The 25,357-nt window shown below is 44.2% G+C and overlaps 1 protein-coding gene across 1 annotated transcript; it reads left to right on the forward strand.

Annotated features, from left to right (window-relative positions):
* Positions 1-663: 663 nt before the first annotated feature.
* On the forward strand, positions 664-24,881 carry rfwd3 (ring finger and WD repeat domain 3). The gene is made up of 13 exons (XM_084017274.1): positions 664-842; positions 3,584-3,870; positions 5,503-5,786; positions 5,880-5,935; positions 6,234-6,431; positions 6,521-6,612; positions 7,486-7,600; positions 10,687-10,927; positions 14,917-15,067; positions 16,269-16,445; positions 20,657-20,871; positions 22,663-22,877; positions 23,298-24,881. Exons 2-13 carry the CDS (start codon positions 3,584-3,586, stop codon positions 23,439-23,441), a joined length of 2,175 nt encoding a protein of 724 aa, XP_083873400.1. The 5' UTR covers positions 664-842; the 3' UTR covers positions 23,442-24,881.
* The last annotated feature ends 476 nt before the right edge of the window (positions 24,882-25,357 follow it).

Genomic DNA, 25,357 nt, shown 5'->3' on the forward strand with positions numbered 1-25,357 from the left:
TGTCTGTGGTCTGCATGTCTCAGGTCTGCATGTCTCAGGCCTGGATGTCTCAGGTCTGCATGTCTCAGGTCTGGATGTCTGTGGTCTGCATGTCTCAGGTCTGCATGTCTCAGGTCTGGATGTCTGTAGTCTGCATGTCTCAGGTCTGGATGTCTCAGGTCTGCATGTCTCAGGTCTGGATGTCCGTGGTCTGCATGTCTCAGGTCTGCATGTCTCAGGTCTGCATGTCTCAGGTCTGGATGGAATGTCGGAGGTCCCCTGCAGAATCCCGACCATGCCATCAGCGATGGTCCATAGTGGTTTGGTTACTGCTCTGGCCATTCCATTAATTGTGTGAAGTCACTCAAAGTATTCAAACTGTAAAGATGAAAAGTGTCTAACGTGTGTGTTGGTGTGTGATGGTAGTGTTTTTCCTCTCAGTGTGTTCTGATTGACAGTGTGTGATGTCGCCATGACGATTGTTCACGGTGTTTTGGTTTTGCAGCTGATGTGAACTGTTTACTCAGGTGACTCTTGGTGATGCAGACTGTTGCAGACTGCAGTTGTGACCGCCGTCGTTTAGCAATCGGAAAAAGCTGTATTACTTTCAACTGTTCCAACATGTGACTCATCTTTCTAACATACGATCTTTGACGGTGACGTCGCGGCAGGATGGGGCGGGCAGAGCAGGTTGGCGCCGGGAGATTCGATCCCTGACCGCGGTACCGACTGCTTTAACTCTCTTGGAAGTAGCACGCACACTCACCCACAACCTGACGCGTTTGGTTCGTGGAGCCATGCTCTCACCTTGTGTTGTCTACCAGAGCGGGGTCGGCAGTTGTTAAAGCTTCACTTCCATACAGGTAAGTTAGCAGTCTGCTTCTCACCGCCTGCTGATGCTACAACCCGGGTCGGTTAGCCAACTAGCTACTAGCAGCGTTAACTAGCTGCCACCAAGCTGACTTGTTTTTTTAAAGCATGGCTACTGTAGCAGCACCACCGTTTATATCCACAGTAACGAGTTATGCATTGACTTTAATACATGTGTAATTCCAGGTATTAAACAGGCTCACGACTTCACAAATGCTCGCTAAGTTTAGCTCCGGCGTCCGTGGTTACCAAGGGAGCAGCACGGATAATCGAAATATTGTTGTTATTATTTCTGTGTCATTCTAGTATAACTTATATAGTAAGGAACAACATCAAAACCCACGATCACTAAAGTGTGAACTTATTACGATTAGTAGTCTGACTATTTGCCCTGTTTTTGCTTGGAGGCCTCGGCGACATCGGTCTCAAGTTCGGTGCTTAGCCGCAGAAGGCATTACTTGGCCCCGGAGAACTAAACGTAATGTAACCGGTAGATTAATGCATTTCAAAAGTAATTTTATTGAACAGTTAAAAGAGAGATCCGTACAAAGTGGGGTGAATTCTCACCGCTGAACCACGATGCCTGGCCACTTATCACAGCATGCAGCTTGTGTAACTTGCTGTGCAGTCAGAGTTTGGCTCCATGACTGAAGGCTGGTTATCAGTTTAAGAGATGATATGCAGTGGTAAAAGAAGTATTCACATCCTTTACTGCAGTAAAATTCCTACCACACATTGTATCAGAATGTAAACAGCTCCTCAAAAGCCCAATTAACCGACCCCACAATAAAAAGATCCCTACCATGTCCTGCTGACACCATGTCCTTCCTGTCCGATGGCAGCCTTCATCCACTGGGACTGTGAGGAGGTGGACTCAGGCCTAATGAGGCTCTGCAGGACTGTGCGCTCACAGACTGGGATGCACTTTGTTTACTACACTGACATCAACACTATGACAGACTGCATCACATAATACATCAAATTTGTATTGCCGACCTGGACTGTACGCTGCTCCCCGTGCTTTAAACCCCTGGGTCACCACTGACCTGAAAATACTTCTTAATAATAATAATAAAAAAGCCTTCAGGCCTAGGGACATACAAGAACTGAGGAGTACATCGTGACCTGAGGGACAAGCTGAGGGAGTGCAATGATTCCTACCAGAGTAGGACTCCCATGCCTGATTGTGACGACTGGCCAGGTTAGGAGACCGCTGGAGAGACGACGACGAGGCATGTATCTGCAGATCAAGCTTTGATTGGTCAGTAGGCTTTGCTTTTGTATGATCTCATATCTTGTACATAACCTGCTCCAGAGCAGGTGCCTGCACTCCTGCAGTGATTACAAGTCAAACTAAAATATTTTTATTATATCAGGGTCTTTCTCTAAAATGTCATTGGTTGAATTACTCTAATCACGAGAAGATGCAACGCGTGCTCACCACCGATACCTGCGTGAGTGGAGACTGGACGTGGACTCGGTGCGGGAAAGCAGGTTGGATGTCATTGTGTCCTTATTCATTTCCGCGGTTCCAGTCTCGGTCAGGTTAAATTACAGAAATGAGTGAGTTCAGGTCGCTTGTGAAAGACCAACACATCACTGGTGCGTATCATCAGTTACCATGGCGATCTACCCATTAAGAGTTAACCTGAAGTTACCTTGCTAACCCCAAATTCTGCTTCGCAGTACAGGACTCTGGGTGTCCACATGGTGAACTGACTGAACTGGAAGACCAGCACTGAGGCTGTTTCTAAGAAGGGGATGAGCATTTCATGACTAAGCTGAGAAGATGATGGAAGGCTTCTATCGGTCTGTTGTGTCCAGTGCACTGTACTTCTCTAGTGTGCTGGGGGAGCAGCGCTGCAGCCAGTGACGCTGACAGACTTTAGAAATGATTAAGAAGACTGACTTCATAATGGGGTTCAAACCCGAAACACTTGACGTTGTGGTGGAGAGGAGGACCCTGAACAAACACACCACATTATGGTTAATCCTGGGCATCTTTCCCAAGCATTTTTTATTTTTATTTACGGGGCCGTTTTTGCCTTTTATTGAGTGAGAGTGAAAAGGGGAGCTCTCATGGGAATGACTGGGGGCTGGTCTGACTCAAAGCTGGGGCCCTGCAGCGAGGACGCATCCTTGTTACGTGGGGCACCAACTGTACTGCTGAGCCATCCCTGAGACATATCTTTTTATTATCTATTTGGTCTACTATGTTTGTTTGACATTTTCTATTTCACCCTGAGCACTGACCATAGAATGTTTGCGTTATCCTTTTTTTTCCTTCTTTTTTTTGAGCTCATCACCTGCAATCTGACAGCTGTAATGTTGGAGCAAGGGAGACGATACTTTAAAGATAACGTGTTCCAGCGACAGTCAGTTGATACAGCCAAAACCACTCAACAGAGAGGAGTAAGAAGCAAGATGGCTGGCTTGTTGGCTGTCAGTTGTTGCTATTAGTACTCTGAGCAACTCAAACGGGAACATATGGGGTGAGGACTAAATAATGACTAAAGGTGCCATGACTAAGTTAAAAGTCAAAAATGCAAATGCTAAAAGGGTCTGAAAGCTAGTGGAGGACGTCTGAAATTGGACTGATGTGCTCATAATTTCTGGATCCACTTAAGAGTTGTGCAGCTCTGCGGAGCAGTAATTAAAAGTTGTAGAGGACGTAGGGGCACTGACTTTGTTAAACCATCTCACCCCTGTTGCTTGGCACTGTGCTTGCGTGCAGATGGAGGCCATGGAGGTGGACTTCCCTGGGGAGATGCCGGGAGGAGGCAGCAGACAGTCAGCAGTCGCTGCTGCAGCAGTGGACGCCAACGCGCCACACGTCATTTCAGACTCCGGCAGCAGCACCGAGGTCGACGAGGACGATGACGAAGACAACGAAGGAGGACGGGGAGCAGCCCGTGTGCCGCCCAGGCTTCCTGCCACCTGGGCGTTCAGTCAGAGAGCAGTGGGCGGCTCTGCAGCCACACATTCGGCCGTTCAGGGGACGCCCTTACGGAGGAGACTCAGGTACATGCAACCAACGCACAATGCATACGTGTGAGAAGTCAAATATATCATTTTAAATAGCTGTATCTAATTTGTTTTTTAAATTTAGCTCCATCCAGGTTAGGGCTGGATGTCTTTGAACATTTTCTTTTTTTTAATTTATTTTTATTTGGAAAAGACAGTTTTACACAAAAAAAAAAACATTGCTCACATACCGTACACCATGCACGCTTCAATACGCACCTGTGAATTGAGGTATTTACGGTTTTGCAATAAAATGTTGCATAATTTCATGTTTCCATCCTTGTATTTATGGATGGAAATATCTGGAAAACTATCTCACCTGTGGCCTTCAAATTTCTACAGTGTATATCTGTTACTAATAGCCTCCAGACATGGAATATCAGGGGTGTAGCTCAATGATAACCTAGTATGGGAGGTACTTAAACTTCTCCTTGTCAAAATGAAGTAGCAAATTTGAAGAGTGGCTGAGCTCCCATTTTTGCAGATAAAAGACTTCTATCACTTCTGCCTCTATCTCTGGTGTTAGCTTAAACATTCTACAAAATATGGTCTCTCTCAGATGATTAGTTTCACAGATATTAAGGCTCAAACATGGAAGTAAACACATCTTTGCCCAACTTCAGAGCCATATTCCATTATCCAGTATCAGGTCCAAACTTACTTTTTATGAAAGATCATATTCTTGTAAAAATCATATTAAAAAATCAGGAGGGTGTTTTGCCTTAATTTGTCGCAGTGATTTTTTTAAATCCTGATATTGGTGGGGTTTTTGTGGCTGTTTTTGGTACTGCATGTCCGAATATCCTACTAGTAAACATCACAGCAGGGCAATTCAATTGTGTTTTTTATCATTTACCAAAGACTTACATGTGACTAAATGCTACTGATAAATTTATCCTTACGAAAACATTAAAATGTAGCACAGTTGTAGTTACAGAGGCAATAAGTCCTTGAATGTGAGTTAAACATGCTGAAAGCAGCTTTTAATGTCTTATGAACAAATATAGCATAATATTGAAGACATTTTGTCATACTTTAAGTATATAAATTACACAACCAAATCAAATAATAATCTTAATCTTTTTCTCCTTACACACACAATATGTACCGAAACAGAACTGAAAGCGTAACCAAAGAACAGAGGTACGTGTTGAACCGTGGGCTAACTGGACTACAGACTACATACCTATAACTATTCCTATTATAAGTCTATCAACAGCAATGTTCTTATATGGCTCACTGCCACATGCCCATCTCTCATTCTTATAGAAGTGCAACTGTAAACATCAGAACAAAGGTCACATGATATAAGAAGGATGAAACTTCAGTCATGCAATGTCTGTTCGTAGTGGGGATAGGTTTGAACGTTTTCAACACGATACCTTGAAACCTCCATACAGATACCTCAAGGATACTATTTTGATACTTTATCGTTGCTCGCAGGTGAATGTCTCTGTCTCTGCTTCTAAGACAACAGCCCAACCACCGTAAAAAAACACTGACATTTGGCACCGTTTTCCTCGAAGGTTTCCAATACTGGGTAGGACGCAAGTAATTCAGGCCTAGTTTGGCTGTAATTCAGATCATCTGGTCTCCTCTGAGATGTTCCACCTGTGTGTGCGGCTGCAGGCAGGGCCTCCGAGTGCACTACCCAAGCCAGACTGCAGCATCCTCGAGAGGCTTTCCAGACTTCCTGCTCCGTGCGCCTGCTGCCAGCGTGGCTGAGCCAGACTCTGGCAGCACCACCGAGGTCAGCGATTCTGACGAGGGAGGAGAGGGAGAAGAGGGGATGCGTGAAGGAGGCACGCCTTCTGCTCAGGAGCCCGTTGACCCCGTTGACCCCACGGTCCCAGCTAGTTCTCGCCTCGACACATCTGTCCAACACGCAGGACCCCAGGAAGCCGGTCCAACCGGTGAGTCTGACCAGCATCCACTTCACTCACACTGGTTCGCACAGACCGATCCGTGGTTTGTTCCGAGAGTTCAGTTTTCTTGTCATTGTTCAGACTCCAGTTCAGCTGCAGATGGTGAGAGGACGGAAGCTCAAAATCAGAATGTCAAGGTAATGTTCAGACCTTTTCTATCCAGAAGCACTTCTGCTTGTGTTTTGTAGTTTCACACAAAACGCATTTTGCTCGAGCTCTCGATAAATAATGCATAGTCACCATATAGAGACCTAATAATGCTAATACATGTTATAACCTGTCACTTGTTTTCCATTGCCTCCTGTTAGTTTATAGAAATTGCCGGTGGGAAACCAGCTGATATGTGTTTTGCTAGATACAGTGAATGCAGCTCTCGATGATGATTATGAACTCTTCCCGTTTGATGTAAGGAACCATTATTGTGTCCATGTGTAGCTGGTCCCTGCAGGCTCTGCTTCTGTCCAGCCATTGCCATCTGAAGAAGGTGAAGGCGACATCTGTTCCATCTGCTTTGAAGCGTGGACAACAGCTGGCGAGCACCGCCTGTCAGCTCTGCGCTGCGGACACCTCTTTGGCTTCACCTGCATCCAGCGCTGGCTGAAAGCTCAAGGCCCGTCTGCTAAATGTCCGCAGGTCAGTGGCCTAACTCCCCGCCCGCCCACCAAGGTCTTATCCTGCATCTCACATCAGGGCTTTAATGAGATTCTGTTGTTTCTCTTCAGTGCAACAAGAAAGCAAAGCGATCAGATATCGTCCTGCTGTATGCGGCGAAGCTGAGAGCGCTGGACAACTCGGAGCAAGAGACCTTAAAGACGTGAGTGATATTTTCTCTTGGAGGTTTCATACACAGCCAACCTCCTGGACTATTTGGAAACAGTGGTTGGCAAAGGTTTGGGCTTCATGGACAAGTAAATATCACTTATCTATACATTTAACATGCTGGTGTTGTTTAAAAGCCACTCAGTTTAGCGGTGTGCTACAAACATCAAATGTTGTTGTTTCTTGTCCACCAGCAACACTTCTATCCCGTTAGGAGAGACATAGTGATGTTAATCATTTGGGGGCAATGACTGTCCAATACACTGTAGAAACCTTGCACGCAATGTTCCCAGCGAGAAATCCCAAGCATACAGGTCACTACAGCATGGGTTTCCAGGGGGGGGGGGGGGGGGGGGATGATTTTCATGGCTTTGACTGAGATGTTCTCGGCTAACATGGAAATGAAAGTCTTAGAGAGACTCAAAATGAAGTTTGTACCTGACAGCAGCCATGTTCACTCATAAGTTCTATGTAGATGACTGACGGAGATATTCTGCTTTCATCTGATAGTAAACTGTTGATGTAAAATCATATCATGGTGGTCGGGCTGTTCTGTTTGTTTGTGTTATGCCGTGTTTGGATACGCTGTTAGAGCGTGTTCATCCTGTACACACACATTCTTATGTTTCAGTCTCCTCCGGGGACAGTGGGGGTCTCCAGTCTCTGGCACAGTTATTTTGGGGGTCGCGGGCTGAAAAGTATGGTAACCCCTGGACTAGATGAACACTATAGACTCAGAGCTTTGAGCGTGGTGCGCCATAGGCCACCATATAGCAGCGAGCTTTTTACTGTGTAAGTAACGTGTTTGTCCTGTTATAGTTGGTGGATTTATATAAAACTGTGTCTGTGTGTGTGTGTGTGTGTGTAGGTCTCTGAAGCAGGAACAGTCTTTGAGAAGGAAGGCTGAACTGGAATCGGCTCAGTACAAACTGAAACTGCAGGTGGTTACCAACAAATATGGACAAGCGCAACAAGAGCTGCAGGTATCACTGATGACCGCTCATCCTCAAACTGCCAATTTTATTATTTATTGTTATTTTCAGTTTGATGCAATCCTTGGGGGTTGAAAAGTCATCGTTTCTTTGTCTTGTGGAAGAAAACTCTTCAGGTCCAATTCTGTAGCTGGTTCAAATGAGGTTTAATCACTGACAGTGGAGAAAAGAAATTCACAGTGTATCCATGAAGATCCAGTCTGTTGAATGGCCTGGCCGACTTGGATTCATACAGAACATTCGAGAGAACAAAAGAGAAGGCGTCATGAGTGGATTTGCATTAAATCAACACATGTCTCTCTGCAGAGGAAGAGACATCTGTGGATGTCTACAAGGTGTGACCGTTCTCGGGAGAGCTAGACGATGTCACTACAGGGGTCACTCATCGGGCCTTGATCAATGTATTTGAGACAGAGACCATTCAGGAAGAGGGAAAGATCAAAGAGTCTTTTCATCAAGACGGCAAGGGTTAACACAATGGAAAACAGCTCAGCAGGACATTTGATGGTTAGAGAGAAAGGAACATTATACCAAAACCAAATAAGAAATGTAAGGTAACACAATTTCTTCTACAGTCTCCAGCATTGCACATTTAACATGATGATGATGATGATAATAACTTTATACAGCACCTTTTAAAATCAGAGTTAACAAAGAGCTTCGACATACAAAGCACAAACGAGATGCGAGGCGGTGTAAGACCAGAATGCCAAACGGTGAGGCGAAACAAAACAAAGGTAAAATGTAAACACTGATTAAACGGTACGAGAGATGAAACAATAAATGCAAAAGCAAAGAGAATGCAATAAGACCAAAGTAAATAAAATAAATTAGCATACCGTACATTTATATTTATAACTCCCTTAATTAAGGATGATAATTTAAAATGTTCTTTTTGAAAAATATGTGGTAATATTTTATTAGTATCAAGGAAAAGGCCAGGGCCCTCATTTATAAAGCTTGCGTACGCACAAAACAGGGCTGGAAACGTGCGTACGCCACTTTCCACGCAAATGTTGTGATCTATAAAAACCAAACTTGACGGGAAAGTGTGCGTACCCTTAAGCAAACTCTGAGGCATGCCTACCGGTACGCACATTCTGGAGACTGGAAGGGAATCAGCAGTAAACGTGAGAAGAACTATATATTTTTGATGACTCGCACACATTTAATTACACTCCATATCATACGTTAGATCTGCGTTATCATGATGAACTCCAGCAATGTTTTTGACGCTTTTAATGAGTGATAGTTTTTTTCATATTAACACCTTCTTTTAAAATCTGACTTGTATCTTAAATCAAAATAATTTTGAAATATTGAATCAGCGCTGTCATCGCAGGAGGAGGAGACGGCCCAAGTATACAACAAATAGCCTACCCTCCATTAGATCCCTGCAGAACACAACGGGAATAACTAAATATTCTCCTTATTTATGTGCATATATCATCAACACACATACATACAGCCATTAAGCCATCGTATAATTGTTACACTTATCCTCGTTTTTAAACCACCAGAGCGCAGAGGAAATGCGCTATAATGAACGACTGAGCGCTCGTGCGCGCTCAGTCGTGGAGCGTGGAGAGCGCAAATTTATCGATGACCCCGAGCCACGGCCCCCTGCCCGACTGGAGGGGTATCAACAGGGCGCAAGAATCCGTGAGGATGTTATGCTGCGTTTGTAAGATAAGGAAGACAACAATCAATGTTCATTGTAAACGTATTATTTTATTAATCACAGTGCGCGTTTGCCGTAGCTCATCTGCAACGTTGTTGATGGCGGTGATTGTGTCTCGCTGAAGTTGCAGGATGGCATCAGTGAGCACCCGACCGCTTGACGTGCCATGCCTCCGGGGTGCACTGCTGCTTTGCGCCGGACCCGGACGCTGTGCCGAGGGCCCGTCACCCTCCTCACATCACCCTCCTCACCGTCACCCTCCTCTACGCCCAACGCTGCAGACTCTGGAAGGACAGAAACGATTTAACGTTTTGTTTTATATACAATAAAAGTTTAAAATCGGTTCACCCTTATCCCTCTGGTCTCAGTCGCGTCTGTGTCTCCCTCCTTTTCAGACACAATCCCCGTCAAAGTCACATCAAAGTCAAACTTCCTCAAATACTCAAGCGATACATTAAATACATTTTGGTAAAGGAGCAAAAAGAAATTTACCTTTAGATCAGACCACTTTTTCGTAAGTTCCGCCACCGTCCGCTCGGTCCAGCTGACGCCGTGGACAGCAGCAGCAATGTGTTGCCACTCGCACTGCGTCTTTTTATTCGTGATCCCGCTGCTGTGGCCACTAAATTAAATTATTTTCCGGGCCTCACCTCCCCAACAAGTGTCTCTTCTCCGTTTCTGAAAAGTTACGTTTCTTCGCTTTTTTTCCTGACCTGTCGCCGTGATTCACCACACGGAAACGATTGCATGCCGGCTCATTAATATAGTAAAATGTGGGCGTGTACAGGGCGGGATTCAGGTACGCACACTTGTAGGTGATCCTGTGATTTATAAAGGAAACATTGCGGACAGTTTGCGTGCGCACAGTTTTATAAATCAGATTTTTTTTTGGCGCACGCAAACTTTGACTTTTTGGCGTACGTACACTTTTAGTTAGGATCCTACGCACAGTTTTATAAATGAGGGCCCAGGTCTTTTTAGTTCTTCTTATCCTTCAACACGGCACACAGAGATTTCTACAGTTACTGTGGTGGCTGTCCCTCATAAACTTCTCACAGCATGTCATCTGAATCTATTATCATGTTGTGTGTTTTTTTTTTTTTTTTTGGGAAGCCTCTATTGAGATATTTAGGCCGGGCATTGTGTCGAAGTCACAATACTGAATACTGATTGGTTCAGCACCAATACACGGAATACTGTGGAACTAGTCACAGCCCTTCTAATCAGGTTTATAAGTTTGGCATTAACATGCAAACGTGTAAAAGATGGATATGGACACTTAAGTAAATTAGTAAATTTAAGAAAAAAGCAACTTTTAAAATCCATGTTCTCTTGTAGCTGGAGATTAAAGTCTCTACTTCTTCCTGATTAAAACACCTCCTCCTCCTCTCTGTAGGAGCTGAGGGCTCTGATGGCCCAGGCTGGCAGAAGCTCGGCTCCCTCCTCTTCCTCCTCGTCGGCATCCAGCCTGCTCCTCGGCCTGCCTCAGAGGGCGGAGGGCTCAAGGACGGCCCAGTACAGCTTCTCCAAGGCGGTGCTGGTGTCTCAGGCCGGAGGCTGCAGGGTTTTATCCTACTGTGAACCTCTGAGCTGCCTGCTGGCCTCGCAACCGTCCCCTCACTCCACCCTGGTGCCTGGTGAGATCTCTCATTTCTTCCTGCTCATCCTTTAGCAGCTTTCACATGACAGTATTCCTTAAAGGAAAAGTTTCGAATTTTGGACATAGGACCTCATTTCCAACTTACCCGAGGTGATATAGGTCGGTGGAGACCGTTTTCAGCACAATTGGTCCAGTCCTTATAGTTGCAGAAGTCACTGTTGCTAAACTGGTGTTGAGCTAGCGCACGTCAACGGTAACATCCAGCCTGTCACTAAAAACAGCTTTAACTGCTCCGCAGAACACCCGAGACAAATGTATTATAACGTCGGACTATCGATGTACATGTCAGTGTTGGTAGAATAATTTTAGAAATTAAACCAACCTTGCATTTTCAATGATAAAACATTTTGAGGGACTAGTTTCTCAGCAGCAGCGGAATTTTACTTTGCGCGTTAGTAGTAGTGCGTAAAAACGAAACCTAAGCGCCCTACAGTCGTGACAGCTAGTACTCGTAGCAGCGTTAAAACATTTTTTTAATTATTCTACCAACACTGACATGTACATCGATAGTCCGACGTTATAATACATTTGTCTCGGGTGTTCTGCGGAGCAGTTAAAGCTGTTTTTAGTGACAGGCTGGATGTTACCGTTGACGTGCGCTAGCTCAACACCAGCTTAGCAACAGTGACTTGTGCAACTATAAGGACTGGACCAATTGTGCTGAAAACGGTCTCCACCGACCTATATCACCTCGGGTAAGTTGGAAATGAGGTCCTATGTCCAAAATTCCGAACTTTTCCTTTAATCTATTCTTCCAATACATATAATAAATATAGGCAAGGAAATTGTATTTATTTTTATTTTACACATTATGATTCATTATATCATCTATGATCATCTAACACTCTTTAAAGATGAGGTATGTAATCCTGTTCAGATGCACTTTTTGTTATACTGGGTGAAATGGCCCGTCTAATTTCAGAGGGATCAGTACATTATGTCATCAGGAAAAGGAACTGAATTAAACAGAGCTCTGTGGCCGCCGTGGGACTGAGAAAACAACCAATCTGCGCCCCTCGCACCGAAGGGCGCGGATTGGTCGGAGTAAAAAACAATCAGATGCCTTCATGTCTAGTTCTGCACCCGCCCTCCCCGCCTAAGCACGAGTGCACAGCCTTCACGTCTCGCTGATGCCAGAAGAATCAGCTTGGACGGACTCACTGACGGGAGGGGGGGAACTTAGAGGAGGCAGGAGGAGGTGCTATTTTCAAATCTTGTAAGCTCTTTTGCTAGCTTTCCAACATTACATACCCCAGCTTTAAATAGCACTAAAACATACTGGCATCATGTTATATTTTGTTAAGACACAAATGTTTATTGCCTCACAGATGAGATGCATCTTTTTTTAGTGAAGAATAAACAAATGACCTTAAATATATAATATTATAATTGCTTCCTGTATATTCTTAATTGGGCTCTATTATTAACTTCTCGACCACAATAATGAGAGACAGCTTTTTTCAACCTGATAAAATCCTATGTTACATATTACACCTCCGCAGTGAAGGAAGAAGGACTTTGGTAAAAGTAGCCATACTACAATTATAAAGTATAAACCTTGCTTAAAGGGATGGTGTGTAACATTGTAAGTAATTTTATTAGCTAAAATCAATATCTTCATTCATAAATAGGTCCTCATAAGTGTATAATTACCTCTGCCAATAATCTGATTCATCCTCGCAAGCAAAGAATTTCTTATTTGTATTTACATTGGACGGGTAAGTCCTCAGGAGGCTTCCATGTCGTTCCACCATTTTGAAGACTTCGGGTGCAGTCGAATAGTCTTTTTTGCTTAGGAAGGTTCCTAACTGAAGAAGTGACCCGGAAGTAAACAAGTGGCCGCCATGATAAGAGCCGTTGGGTTTCTCTAAATGCAAAGGAAAGGAGCTCCAATGCTTCCTTTCAGAGCTCCTTTAGCATAGAATGCAACGGACCTTCCTATGCCATAGGAAAGGAGATTACGCCGACCCACAATTCTTTGCGAGAGCAACATTTAAAGTGACGCACACCTCGGCCGTTAATGAAAACAAAGGATATGTGCATTTACATATTTAACAATGACTTTCATGCAGACATATAGTAATTGGAATAGTGATGATAAATGTGTGGACAGTGATAATAATTGAATGGTTTTTATTTTTTTTTATTTCAATCATGTAAATGTTTGACAAAAACGAAACTAAAACCACAAATGAAAAGTAAATAAAACAACGGTCAAACAGAAAGGAGGAGCTGCTGGACCTGAAGCCGGTCAGTGAACCAGCTGTTGATAAAACCAACATGTGGAGAAGTGGACGATGCGCTTTTTGTAGTCCATTATTGTAGTTTCTCCAGTGCAGACGCACGTCAATCGCCGGTGCCGATAATCAGCTGTCAATCATCAGCGGCCGCGTTATAATGACGTAGCTTAGTGAAAGTCCGGTCGGATTCTCTGAGCACCGCGGTCGTCTTTTCCTAAATCCTTTTGAGTTCTCCTATCGCCTTTCCTTAACCCCGTGACGTTTTCCCCAGAGGTCAAGGAATAGGAGATAGGAATAGGAGTTAGGACCTTATCTTTTGACTATTCGACTGCACCCTTCATCTTCATGTCTCGAGACATGAAGCCTAAACGCTTTGTTCAGAGTCGTGTTAGTTTCTGTCAATTTTGCTTTTGATAATCCTACACCCATTAACCGATGACTGACTGACCGACTGACCTCTGGTGCGCCATTGAATCAATGAGCTTTATTTACTTTATGTAAACGGTCTTCCATTGGATAGTTTGAACAGATGCAATGCATTGTGGGGCGGCTCAAGCATTTTGATCATGTGTTTTAATTCCGTATGGTCCACAGAAGGAGGAGCTTGAATGTCGTGAGGAGATTGATTCGCCATTTATTCCATTTTTATTTTGCTAATCGACACATTCGGGTGATGCTGTCGTATAAATTGAAGTAAAGTGTATCCTCAGATAACCCTGACTTCAGGTTTGCAGTGTCAGGACACAGTTTCATGGTCCATTGAGATGAATTAATACGGCCAACTGGATGAAACCAACGAGCATGTTACAAATCACAACATAGTACAGGTAACTATTTTCCGTGTAAAACTCGCTCTTCAGAATTTCAGTTCAGCGTGTAGTGAAAAGCTGAAAGCAGGGTACTTATAAATCCAGAGAGTCTGCTGGCAGTGTCTACAGTGTAACAGGCAGCTGATCTGATAAAGATGGAAACCCAGTGTTTGCATCTGACATACAACAGAAGGCACTTTACTTTTTAGTCGAATTTTTTCAATTCAATTTTATTCATAGTGTCGTATCACAACAGAAGTCATCTCAGGACACTTAACATATTGAGCAGGACTAGAATATGTTCATGATGTTCAGAGTTAATACAGTTTCAAAGTCCCAACATCACCAGCAGCAAGCGTTACAGCGACAACGGAGAGAAAAAACTGCCTTAATAGGCTTTTAGGCAGAAATGTCATGCAGCCCAGACCCTTGGGTTCCAACTGCATTTGGTGTCGGTAGTAGTATAGTAGTAGTAGTGGTATCATTTAACAGTAGTGGTGGCATTAACAGTAGTAGTAGTAGTATCAACAGTAGTAGTCCATGGCAGCAGGCACACAGCTTTGACACAGTTTTGTAAATGTCTCATGTTCTTTTCTGTTGACTTTGCCGAAATTTAAAGACACATTCTGATCAAGTCACAGGTGTAGTTGCAGCCACGGATCAGCTGATATTCCTTCTAAATAGTTTGATGCCCTCTTGAGTGCTCTCTAAAAGGTGCTCAGAAGAGGGATTTCATGGATTCTGAGAGCAACACTACGCTGTCCAGCTGTGTTGCCTTCACTGGCCCGGCGCCACAGAGCATTTGTGTACGCGTCCAACTCTGTTGCGAGGAGACTGCTGTGGTGTTGTGGTGGGCTGGCGTCTTCCACTTATTTGGCCCACGACCTCACAAGTTCCCCTCCTGTCTCCCCCTGCAGGTTGCGGGGTGAAGAAGGTCAGCGTTGTCAACATGAAGGCGAGCCAGTACGTTCCCATCCACGCCAAACAGATCAGAGGTCTGTCCTTCAACAGGCAGAATGACAGTCTGCTGCTGTCTGCTGCTCTGGATAACACCATCAAACTGACCAGGTACACACAGTCACATCTCACCCTGCAGTTTCTCCAGGTTATTGTCATTTCACACCTCCAACCATGTTCTCATGAAATAAATGGACTCAGGGCTGAAAGGATCCCGGCACCGTGACGGATTTCCGGCGTACAGCGTTTGGCTGCGGGGGGGGGCGGAAATGTATATTTAAAACAATATATCACTTTTGAGTTCATGAGTTTGTCTGCCAATGATATGAGAGGAACACGACTCTCCCTCGCTCAAACCGACATTATTAGCCAATCAGAAGTAGAATGGGGCGGGTCTTGGAAAAATGTGCTTCAACCGAGTTCTGCATCGATGCTCGACTGGCCGAGCAGAGACATCACGTAGGAAAGTAGGATGGCAAGTAAGTAAGTAAGTAAGAGAGTAAACGCTGATCGTGGATAGAAGAGCTGGAGAGACAGTAAGCCTGTTGGTTGCTGGTACAAGAAGTTAAGAGAAGCAGCTGCTTGCTTCTGCACGTTGTGCTTCAGAAAGCTAGTAAATGCAACTAGCAGTAAACCCGTGGTACCACGTCATGAACCAGACATAGAGCAGCTGTTCACACTCTCCAACACAACACGGTTACCGGGAGCAACCACCACGGCTGATGTACCGGCATCAATGGCTGACCGTGTGTGTAACTTGAAAATACGGGTGTGAACGTTTTGTCGTTCAAGCTTCCCCCCTCAACCACACAAAACTTCCCTGACAAAACTGTCTACTCGGTTGAATAATAGAAATACATCACTGTGCTTGTGTAAAAGTGGATCGATGTCCTTTTTCATTTACCCTCAACTGAATGGTTGTGAATCAAATCTTATTCTGCCTGACTGAATTTCACATTCTCTTATAACATGTCACCTCATGATTCTAGGTCATCTTGTCAAGGACAAAGCTTAGCAGCAAAACTTGATATCAAAGTATCCTAAATGCTACATGTGTTTCCCACGAGTCCTAATTTCCACCTACTGACCTTTTGTTGGTATTGCAGTGTCAAAAAGCCCACCATAATCATTTCCATATAAATGTGGATGTATCCACGCCACAGGAGGATACCAATCCACACACACGTACACACACACACACACACACACACACACACACACACACACACACACACACACACACACACACACACACAGGCTTTAGGTTGTTTTGTTTGCTTTAACCCCTGTGGACTGTGTGTTTGTGTTGCAGTCTGCTGACCAACACGGTGGTTCAGACCTACAACACGGGGAAGCCTGTGTGGAGCTGCTGCTGGTGTTTAGACAACAGCAACTACGTCTTTGCAGGTCTGAGCAATGGCTCCGTGCTCGTCTACGACACCAGAGACACCAGCACCCACGTCCAGGAGCTGCAGCCGCTCCGCTCCAGGTACACACACACACACACACACAAGCCCCGTTTACACTGCCTTTTCATTGCAGGAGTATCACCACCTTTATTCCACCCCGTCGTTAGTGTCTGCTGAGGCGGAAAAGATGTGACGTACTGAATACATGTTACCAAGGCGACACGCCGCCGGCGGATTTAACGATTTCAAAGCGTAGATCCGAAGAAGATAAAACGCCAGTAGTTGGTCATACGAGTCCGCCGTTATACACATCCACATGTATATGATACAGATACTTGGCTTGCGGTTGAAGAGTCGCGTAAATATGCGAGACGAGCAAAGCTTCACCTTTCGTAGTTGTTTTGATGCAGCGAGCTAATCAGGTTTCCGACGCTCATGAATACGTCACACGGCTGACGAGTCCATAGACGAGACGGCGGCCGCATTCTGCAACGCTGGGATCTAAACGCACAGGATGCCCATACTACTAGAAGAAAGGTATCCAACACCACAAAATGCACAGTCCCACTCTGAGCTGTTGTCTGTCTTAAAAAAAACAAAAAACAAGGACAATAACAACACAGCTCTAATTACTGACCAAAAGGACAGATACAATTAGACTCACTGTCTCATGAAAATGAGTATCTCCTGTAATTCATCAAACCCATAATCCACCAAAGATTCTCAACTCAACCAGAGCGTTCTTCTGTTACTGTGGTGTCTTCCGGATTTGAGCAGCTTTCCCTCCTCGACTTCTCACAGAAGTTCATCTGGATTTGTTATCATTTAGTGTCTTTGTGTTTCGGAAGCTTCTCTCCGCCACTCGTGCTGCAGTACCACCAGAACTGTTACTGAAGTGTCAGGAGGCTGTTTGGGGAAAAAAGGTTTTAGATTAAAGTGTCAGTCAACATTTTCATCTATGTAATTGTCTTCTAAGTTCCTATCTATCACAGAGTGAGTTAAAACAATGGTGGTTGATCATGTGACCACTAGGGTTGCAAAATTCCGGGAATTTTCAAAAGTGGAAACTTTCCATGGGAATTTATGAGAATTAATGGGAATTTATGGGAATAAACAGGAATAAACTGGGAATTTTTCAAATTGATGGTTGGCTCTTCAAAGGGGACTTAAATATAGCTGAGGAAAGTTATTTTGTAGCATAATCTTGACTAAAACAAACAGATGCCATTCAAATACACTTGAATATCCATGCCATTCCTAAACCACATGCACAGAGCACACTGCTTAGTGCATGGCTATTGAGACCACACCCCCTACTGGCACTGTGCATGCCTCCATCACATGTACAGAAGATCACTAGAAGACTGGACCACACTTTTGAGCCTGAAGCACAAAGACTATTGAAGGCATTGACGGTCAGTTTAAAAGATTTTGCTGCTCCGCGACGGCATTGCACGGCTTCTTACATAGACAATGAATGGGAACATTCCATTCCATTTTTGAATGAGTGGGGTTGGGAGTATTGAACCTAACATTCCTTTTTTTGACTTCACCCATGAAACAACTAATTAAAACATGTTCTGTTCTACTTTCAAATAAATCTGTTGAAATATCTGTTGAAAACATTTTGTATGGATGTTTTCTTATGAATTCTGTTCATATTTATATGAATAAACTCAAATAGTACTGTAGACTTGCCTTTGTTTCCTTGCCTACTACTATTACACCATAGCAAAAAATATGTATAAAAAAATAAAACACACAAAATGTAAACAAAAAACACTGTTAAAGTACATTTTAGACTTTACTTCTAGTGAACACTAAGTAGTAGTATAAAAAGAGAGGTAAACAATTTCAAAAGAAAAAGTGCACTTAATCCATGACAAATTGGGGGAAACATAAATTCACAGAGATTCAGATATACCTCGTGCTTTGCCTATTTTAAATGAACATAAGAGGCTACATTCAGGATGTAAAGTGCAATATCCAGTGTTTCCCCTACCATTGTACAGGCCTGGCGGGGCCGCCAGACCAAGGAGACCTGCCGCCAGGCCAAAAAAAAAATCAATACGCCAAAAATAAGCCACCTATCAATTCATTCATAAATCAATAATCATTTCGAGCGCCTCCGCGCAGAACAGTAGACTTGCTCCGCAAGACGCGCGGCCGCAACAATCCTTGCGGCGTGCTCCCGCTACGTTCTTCTTCGTGTACTTTACGCGCTTGATGTTGTTCTGATGCCGCTCTGCCTCGTTAAACCACCACGATGTCGCTTTCTACTTTGAAAACACGGAAAGTTGACACTGTATTTTGATAAACTGTTGCACTCTTCAGACTCGTGGTGTGAGCGGAACCGGACCGGTACCGGAACCGGACCGGTGCATTTATAAGAAATATGCCGCTGTGTGTCTCCGTCCAAAATCCGCTTTCCTCGCGCTGCCTGCTCGCACAGATCCGCTCGTGCGCACATTCGAGCGTTGTCGAGAAATATATGCAGAGACGGCGCTCCTTAAAAACAACATGTACAACCGGCTAACGGGCCAAAGCCCGTTTGGGCTGGAGCAGTGTGAATGCAAAGCAGTGGCGAGGCACGCTACTGATCGCGCCCTTAGGCAGCCTATGTTAATAAAATAAGGATTGTTTTTTGATAAGCTGTGGAACTCTGAGTTAACCTATTTCTACCTGAATTTCTATGAACTATTAGGCTGTTGAGTAAACCTATAACTTATATTTTACTTGATAAAATAAGACAATATATGCACTCATATGTCATTATAGTGTTTTACAGTATCTGTAGCTATTAATGTGATGCTCATCATTTTCAAGCCATATTTTTCCGGCCCCTAATTTTGGATCATTTCCATCAACCGGCACCTTAATAAGTCACTCTCTCCTTGTGATCTTGAATACACTCTGGTTGAACAAAAATGTTGAATGCAAATATAATAATTGCAGAATTGCAGACTGCTTGCTGTGCCACCTGACTTAATCCAACTGCACCAATACACCATCCCACGCGTCTCGTCTGTTTAGGGTTTTTTCGGTGGGTACCACCGGGCCTGAAAAAAATTCTAGGGGAAACACTGATATCAATTTGCCAACATTGGCATGAGCTATTTATTCCTCTGGAATTATGACGTCGCTGAAATGTGTTCGGCTGGGCACAACATAACGCGGGTCGAGCGTTTTCACCAAGTGGCGAAACCCCTCATCTTCGACCACAGAAAAGGGCTGCAAATCTTTGGCTATAAACGCTCCCACTGCTCGGGTTATTTTCTTGTATTTATCCGAGGTGGCACGGTAGGTCTGTTGAAAAGCATTCTCTATGGACAGTTGTTGTTTTGCTGCCGTTACCGTTCCGGGGCGCTTGGCTGTCCTCTGTTCAGAAAGCGTAATATCAGGATGGTTACGCTGGAGATGCTTGCCCATATTGCTTGTGTTTCCGTTTGAGTACGGGACATGTCTCAAGCAGCATTTACAGACTGTGGAGTTTCTGTTAACTGTTTTCACTCCCTCGTCGGTGTATTCAACAGCAAAACCAAAATGCTCCCACACCGACGATTTGAATAAACCTGGTGCTTCTTCAAACTGTTCTCTCTCAACTTCTCCGCTACCGCTAGCCATGCCTGCTTGTTTTCTTTAATTTCCTGCTTCTATGAGCTGCAGCCAACCGGCCAAAGTTTGATAGGTTGGTTGCGGGGGCGGGCCTGCTGCCTTAAAGGCACACACGCTCACACACACACGCCTGTGTAACAGTAAAGCCCAATGCAACATTATTAGAACATAAATCCCGCGGGACATAAAAGCGTATTGTCCCGTGCAGGTCGTACCGAACGGTTCGGTATTTTACCGAGTACCGTTGCATCCCTAGTGACCACTAATAAAAGTGCTTGTACTCTGGGCTGCTTTGTCCAGAAATAGGATCTCCGTGTCTGTGGCCACATTCCCACTAAACTCTAAATGAGTTTGATCTTTTTCCGTCAGTCAGCAGTGGTTGGTCTGCAGGGCTCGCCTGCAGTTCCATCTACCGCCAGGGAGGCCGCTAGAAGCAACGCATCTCACATCTTATGACTCCAACTTTAACAACTTTGTACTTTTTAACATTTTTAATTGATAGAAAACTACTTTAAATTCCATGTTCTGTCATCTCTGATATATCTAGTGAGGAGGGAAGGTCAAACAGACAGTTTTTAGTTCTAGATGGTTCAGTGTGGATGTGGTCTGAGAGGGCTCGGTGAGGTGCCCACCATCTGTTTGCTGGCGCTCTAGCTTGATGAACTGATGTTTGCAGGTGTCCGGTGGCGTCGCTGTGCTACGTCCCGCGGGCGGCCTCCAGCACCTTTCCCTGCAGCGGGCTCATTGCTGGCTCTCTGGAGGGAGGCTGTTTCTGGGAGCAGGTCAACGAGACCACGTACAGACCGCATGTCCTGCCGCTGGAGTCCGCCGGCTGCACTGACATCCAAGTGGAGACGGAGAGCCGACACTGTCTGGTCACCTACAGGCCAGGTGAGAGCTCGACCAAGCAGACTCAAACCACACAAAATCCCTACTTTACCTGAATGAACGGGGTCCTTGAGGGCTCTGATAGGGGCCTATAAATAAAATGTATTATTATTATTACTTGAATTTACCGGCATTCCGCCCAGATATGATATATCAAGGGCTGTGTTACATCCTTTTCCTGAAATTAGCATTACATTTTTTAAATGTATTTTTAATAAAATCTGCTAGCTAGATCGACCCGCGTCTCCATCAGCTGATTCATCTAGAATGAGACCAACAGCAGGATGTACGTGAGAACGTGAAAGTACAGCTGACGGTGAGACGACGAGGGCGTAGCCATGGCAACGTGGTTGTTTTACTTTCCTAATTATGACTTATCTGGGAAGCTGTCATCTGTTGGTAATTCACATATTATAATGGTTTTGGAACGCCCTCTAGTGGACAGGAAGTAAAACAACCACATTGCCGATAATGGCATTGGCAACCTATCAGCCTGTGTAGTGAAGTTAATATTAAAATAGGCTTAATTTAAGCATTAAATCTAAAATAATTTGAATATTGAAATGGTATTCTAGAGGAGAATTGACAGCTCTACTCCTGTGTTTGTCCAGACTCCATGGACTGTAGCTCATACAGTGACGGTGGAGAGGTTATAACAGACTCTGCACAAAGGCCTTTGTAATGAAACCATTCAGGAGCAGCACGCTGAGACGTGTGCAGCATGAATAATGCTGATTCATCAGCAGCTTGCTGAGTGAGTGAAGTGTGCAAACACGAGGTGGTACTAACTTATCTGCCACTTTGTTGCTCACATCTCAACACTTACCATCTGTGTACAGCACACCGGATCTTCTCCCAACCCCGCCCCTTCTTAAAGGTTTGGTTTCTTTTTCTGTTGCTTTTTATTCTGTGGAGGTAAATTGTTTAAGGCCCAGATCAGGTCGCAACAGGCCCAGCCACACTGAAGCCCCTTGGCAGGGTGCTTCAGGCAAAACGGCTGATCAGCTTGTGGAACGTGGGAGTGTGCGGAGGAGGGAAAAGCCCATAAAAAAGAGGTGGTGGCTTCACGGCATACTGAAAAATATAGTTAGAGCAGTGCAATTCTGAAAAGTTCAAAACATTTCCACTTTTATTCACGTCTAAAAACTGCAAGAAAAACAAGATGTGCAGCTTAAGAGAGGTCCATAAGAAAACAATGGTTTCATTTCTATCGATGCGTCTCCGTGTGATTGGCCCCTCACCAGTCTGACGTGATGATGATGTCATCAAGTCATGTGAACGCATACACATTATTTTCGCTGCTCCTCTCATCCTGAACATGCAATTTAGTGCAACAGGATCGCAGAAACAAACTACAAACATATACTGGATGAAGACTCAGTCTGTGAAAGCATAATGTGCATACCGCATCCAAAATCATGGGATGTGGCATCCTGTCTGTGGCCTCCGTCTACGCCACTCGGATCAGCACCGCACAGGAAGCAGCTGATCCCTGCCATCCTGCTGCCCTCTGGAAAGAGATCTCACACCTCCTGCTGGAGTGACAGCAGTCCTCCTCGATGCTCAGACACCTGCAGGACAAGAGGACGCCTGTGCTACATGGACTTATCTAAATGCACTTATGAGGTTGCACATGACACTTTCTGGGAACCTGCAACAGCACACGGTCTCTCCAGCTTTTACTGGTTGAATGATTGTCTATGTGATTGTCCTTTTATGTACTGTATGTTTCTTGATTGGCACAAGACAAGTATTGAATTGAAGTGTGGCATGAGTTTCCCGTCTCTCCTGCAGGACGCTCCAACCCGTCTCTGCGCTGCGTCCTGATGGCGTTGAACAGGACGCCTCAGCAGGACTCCAGTCAGCTGCCCAGCTGCTCCTGCTCTCTGGTGCAGACGTTCAGCGCCGGCTCGTCCTGCAAGCTCCTCACCAAGAACGCCATCTTCAAGAGTCCAGATAGAGGCGGGACGCTGGTGTGCGCTGGGGACGAGGCCTCCAACTCAACCATGGTCAGTCCTGTTTGTGTGTGAATCAGGAGGATGTTTGAGTCGGTCAACAGGGAACCATTCCACTCCGCTTTATTCCTGATGGAAAGGAGTCCGTGTCATAAAAAAGTGTGATTCCTTTATAAGAGAAATGATGTTCTTTTTATATATATTTAGATTTAACTTCTCATTCCATTTGTTCAGTTATAATTTTGTTACCAAATTACTTTGATCCACATTACATTTTATGATATTTTATGTCATCATTTATATAAGTAAGTATTTGTGTGGGTTTATTTAATTAGCTTTATTTTATTTTGTTACATCTTGTCATTTTGAAGAACGTATCGCTGAAGTCACCTAAGAGCCCAAAGCTACCTCGTACATAGTAAAATGTGTTTGATGGTTTCTTGCTGAACATCCAGTCCTCTGCCTCCTCCCCAGGTGTGGGATGCAGGCAGCGGCTCTCTGCTCCAGAAGCTGGCGGCTGACCTCCCGGTGTTGGACATCAGCCCGTTCTCAGTGAACGGCGAGCACTTCCTGGCATCGCTTACCGAGAAGATGCTGAAGCTCTACAGGTGGGAGTGAAACGGAAAATGAAAACCACGCACAGAGCCGGCGTCCTCTCCTTGTGAACTGTGGAACATCAAATGCTGCTCTACTTTTATCCATTGAGACATGCAAATCACGTATCAGTGGGAGCCTCCCGATCTGAGCAAACCTTTTCACATCCGTTCCAAACCAAACATCCACCGTGCTGCTTGGCTGGTGACCTTTGACCTGCACAGAAAGCCAAATGAGCCAGGTGTGTGATAGGTAGAGAGATTGTGTTTACGTGACTCACAGGTCAAACTATAAATGTATCCAGAGCTTCTTCTCCGCTGCTGCAGAGTGGGGAAGGTGTGAAGCCTTGAACTGAGCCGGTGGTTTTATTTGCTGGTGGTGATGCGTTGGAGGAGGATGGAGCTAGTCCTGCAGCTAAAGGACCAACACACCACTGGGTGTGTTCACCAGTGTTAGTCCTTCAACTGTAAATCAGACATACTTTATTTCTTTTCTCACATTTTCAGGCTGTACAGTTTGAGAGATCTCCTGTATTTCCTACATGTCCACACAGCCGTTCATCACTGTAGAGTATGGAAATCAATCATCAAATGTACAGTTGCAACAAACTATTATTTTGGGTATCGCTTAATCGATTATCTTCTCAATTTATTGGCTCCACATTTGGACTATAGAACGTGACAATATGGTGAAAATGCTCAATATGACGTCTTCCCATTGGACCAACATTGGAAAACTGTAAGATATACAGTCTGTGATTGCACAAGACCAAGCCCGAGCGGAAAGTTGGCACATTTCAGTTAGCCAATATTTGTCCTTTTCTCTTTTTTGTTTGAGAAAATATTGATGATTATCAGCTGAGTTTCATCTAATGACACATATTGATATCAGTGTAGATTATGGCTAATGAAAAATAACAGATATACGTTTGAGGTAATTTAACAGTGTCTCCATTACATAGTTTGTCCACCAGAGAGCACTAACTGCAAAATACAACAACAACAAAATTCCTACGCAAGCATCTCAGAGCTTCCATAGGACTGAATGACGGTGATGGATAATTGAAGGTTAGCATTTGTTGTGAGCAGGAAGTTAAAACATGAAACTCCACTGGAAGATTCCTTTTGAAAGAATGATGTCCAGGCCAGTCAAAGATGCCAGACTTCAGACTCATTCATTAAAATGTGGAACACGCAGGTAGAAGGTATCGCTAATTCTCTCCGCTTTTTTGTTTTGTTTTGTATTTCCTCACACGAGAATCACCACGTTTTATTAATACCATCTTCTTTTTTTACTTCACTCAACCTGAACATTAAGTGCCAAAGGACTCAACTGTTAAAATGTAAAAATGACTTTCCTTGTTTTGTCTTTAAAGGAATTTGTATATATGTATATTTGCTACCAACTGTTTGAGTACGACTTCAAAGTTAATAAAAATGACGAGTTATTTTTAAATAAAGTCAGAGTGGATCGTTTGATTTCACTCCTTGAGTCAGATTACCATGAATCTCTCAATCACCAAGCGTTAAAAACACAAAATAGTTCAGATTAATGACTCATATACTGGTAGATGTATAATAAAGATAGAAGAGATAATAGAAGTTAAATTTAGTTGCCTTTTTGCCATTTATTCATATATTTCTATATTGGTTTGAAGGGACGGTGTAGGTTTTGGTGGCACAGCGGTGTGGTTGCAGATTTCAACAAACTGAAAACCATTCACTCCTCCCTGTCCATGACTGCAATAACATGAGCCATCGAGTGCAAGTCTACAGTTCAGGTTTCCAGAACTCCGCTGGCCTTTGGGTAACATGAAAACACAACAGGCTCTCGAGAGCCAGTATTTGGTTTGTCCATTCTGGGCTACTTTAGAGACTTGGTGGGCTCTGTGAAGATGACCCGCTCCTTATCTCGATATAAGGGCTCATAGGTCGTACACA

Source organism: Eutrigla gurnardus (assembly GCF_963514095.1).
Source record: "Eutrigla gurnardus genome assembly, chromosome: 9".
NCBI lineage: Eukaryota > Metazoa > Chordata > Actinopteri > Perciformes > Triglidae > Eutrigla > Eutrigla gurnardus.